Source organism: Rattus norvegicus, chromosome 14, assembly GCF_036323735.1.
Source record: "Rattus norvegicus strain BN/NHsdMcwi chromosome 14, GRCr8, whole genome shotgun sequence".
Taxonomy (NCBI): domain Eukaryota; kingdom Metazoa; phylum Chordata; class Mammalia; order Rodentia; family Muridae; genus Rattus; species Rattus norvegicus.
The window spans coordinates 65,590,740-65,593,748 of NC_086032.1; the positions used below are offsets into that span (position 1 = coordinate 65,590,740).

The following is a 3,009-nucleotide window of genomic DNA, read 5'->3' on the forward strand; positions in this document are numbered from 1 at the left end:
ACAATTAATTGAGGCAATGTTCACAAAAAATCTGAGGTTAATGGCTGGGGCATAGTTTATTTACCAGTTTTTGCATCTGGTTTTCGTATGTTCCCTAGAAAAGAAGTCTGGGCTTACCCATAAAATGGGAATCTTGGTGCATGTATTGCGTTTTGGAGGCTAGGTTTGATGGCTACAGCTTCAGAGGATGAATATTTCCTAAACATGGGACACCTGAAAAGCCAATAAATGGATGGAATGAGCAAGACAGTTTCCCCCAGACTGTCAGTGCTAAGTTTTAAAAATGACAGTAAAAATGGCAGCAAACAGGACTAGAGAGGTTGCTCAGTGGTTAAGAGTACTGGCTACTCTGGCTGAGGACCCAGTTTTCAACACCAGCTCCCACGTGGCAGCTACAACCATTTGTAATTCTATTTCAATTTCCAGGGTCTCTGACATCCTATTCTGGACCCCAGTACCAACAGACATAGTTGTGTTGCATACTTATACATGTAAGCAACGCCTTCATGCACATGTTGAATTTAAAACCAGTAGTAAGAGAAGAGAATCTTTCTGTTTAATTTTTCAGAGAGTTCATATAAAGAACTCAGACATGAATGTTGCAGTCCCAGACCCCCCAAATATTTTGGAGGCTTAATATGTTGCAACTTCTCTAGTATAGATGATTCCGCTGCCTTACAGCTAGTCCAGAGACGCACACATAGAAGAAGGACTGAAAGGGACTAATCCTCGCTGAAAGGTCTTGTGAAGGACAGGGGCACGCGAAAAGCATTCTGCACATTTTGCAGATGGGGAATGACTTGTGCATTTGTCCTGATGTAAATAAGGAGGGTAATTCTGTTTTAGAGTAAGGTGTCGCCTTTTTATCATCTTTGGTTTCATCGGGACTCAAGTGGGAGTGGTATGGATAAGGCCGATGCGGAGTATTCTCTTTATAGCATCTCTTTAACCGAGCTCTTCCTATGTGCCCAGGAACGCAACGTGCCTTCTGCTTCATTTAATCTTTGCCAGAGGTTCACTGAGGCAGGCACTACTGTTTTGTCCATTTTAGGAGAAAGAAAAGTTAAGTTGTTCGATTTGGGCCCACCGTTAAGATTCCAGTTCAGTCTGCCAAGCTGAAACCCACACACGAAGGTCGCTTTAGAAAGCAATTCAGAGAAAAGGATGGCGTTTAGAACTGGAGAGATATTAGTGAGCCTTTGCAGAGGCAGTTGTGGTCCTTTGCGGAGAAGGTTGCTAGTGGGAAGCCTGCTTTGAGATTATGGAAGTCCTCGGGTGCCACATGACCAGAACGAAATAGTAGAACCTGTTAGGAAGGACGGAGAGGAGACTTCTTAGGAGGAAGTAAGGAGCATACTCTATTTAGAAATTTATGTACTTGACTACATAGAAGTTTAGATTGCACGCCATCTAACCCTGAATCCCTTCTCTCCTATTACTTTGCCCACCTCTCTCGCTCCAGCCTCAGCAGCCTCCTCAGAGTTTCCAACTGCACTGCCCTCAGAGTTGCTCTCAGTAATTCTGCCCTTACTTCTACTGGTTTCCTTAAAACCTATAAAATAGATATCAGCTCATGAAGTCTGGGGGCAATAGAGATGGAATTTTGTCTGCAACCAGCAGTGTGGAAGGCATCGCAGGGCTTTCCAGTGAGGGGTGAAAGGAAGGATAAGTGACAATTGAGTCCTCACTGGGGAAGGGGGCAAGGTTTCATGGTGGTGTGTGACCAAGCAGGTGTAGGAAGAAAGAATGACTTTCCAAACAAACACTTAAGACTTTCCACCATGTCAGGGTCTATTGACCTTGCAGCCGAAAGTGCGAACAAAAGTTAATTTGCTTTGCCGGCCCACAGAACCGGTCAACTCGACCTTTCTTTTTAAAGGAGGCAATATACACTCCTCCCAGCAGAGAAGTCTGTGTTTTAATGCTCAGCTCTCTCTCTCCAACAGTAACCATGACCACAAGTGGTTTATTGCGTTGTTTTCTGTCTTTCTCAGCCATTGCTGGCCTTGGTCTGCTTAGAAAAACAAGCGCCCTGGGTTATGAGATCCCCTGGGAGCTCAGCCATACCTTGCAACAGAGCGACCTCCAGTGAAACCTCCTTTTGAAGAAGGCGCTTGTGGGAAATGTCTCCTAGTCAGCCAGCTGCCCTGTGTAAGGTGCTGTGGTCACCTTGGCCTTGTCTAGTCAGTGTCTAGAAGTCACATTCTCCAACCTCTCTCCTAGTCTCATGACTGAGTTGTACTTGAGAACTTTCCTGTCTAGGAGTTGCTGGCACTCTGCCTGGTTCCGAGAAGGACATCTCCTTGCCTTCTGGTGTCCTTCGAACCCAGGGCAGAATCTGACCCTCTAGGGACCCTGAACTAAGTTTCTTTGTCAAAGACTTCTTGAACCAGCCTAGGTCCAGGCTCTATGTGAAGCAGAAAGGGGTCCCAGTGGGCCCTCAGATAAAGCATTGGAAAACCACAAAAGGTGCCCTGCTTAGCCTTAAGCCGCTTCAGGTCTCTCATTTTTTTCTTTTTTTTTGGTGCGTCTGCTGTCACCTGAGCCACCGCTGCAGCCTCCTCCACTTCCTCCTTTAGTGACTTGGCAGCAGGTGGCAGAGGAGGTGCCAAGCGTGCCAGGGGCGGGGGGCGCCTCGCTCTGTCTGGCGGTACAGCGCTCCGGGCTTCTCGGCGGCGGGTGTCCTGGCCCCCACCACCCGCGTAGCTCTGCTACCCAGCGTGGCACAGCGCCCCCGGCGCCCCCCGCCGGCCTCCTTCTGCACCTGCAGCGGCTCCGCGCGCCCTGCCCGCCGCCACCGCCGCCGCCTCCAGCTCCCAGCGCCTTGGTCGCCCAGGACAGAGTGGCTGTGCGCTCCGGTGGCGGACCCCTCGCCAGACGCCCCTGGGTCAGTGGACTCTAAGAGTGTCGCTCCAGCATCTATCATCCCTAAAGATGAACGTGAGAAGGGTGGAAAGCATCTCGGCTCAGCTGGAGGAGGCGAGCTCCACAGGCGGTAGGATGCGACGG

At 49.4% G+C, this 3,009-nt stretch overlaps 1 protein-coding gene across 3 annotated transcripts in view; it reads left to right on the forward strand.

The window, feature by feature from the left end:
- The first annotated feature begins 2,557 nt into the window (after positions 1–2,557).
- Positions 2,558–3,009, forward strand: part of Kcnip4 (potassium voltage-gated channel interacting protein 4) — a 1,150,698-nt gene continuing 1,150,246 nt past the window's right edge. Inside the window, 1 exon segment of one of the 3 annotated variants that reach the window (NM_181365.2) lies at positions 2,558–2,995. In NM_181365.2, the coding sequence (NP_852030.1) occupies positions 2,935–2,995 (61 nt within the window). In that variant the 5' untranslated portion in view covers positions 2,558–2,934. 3 annotated transcript variants of the gene reach the window in all.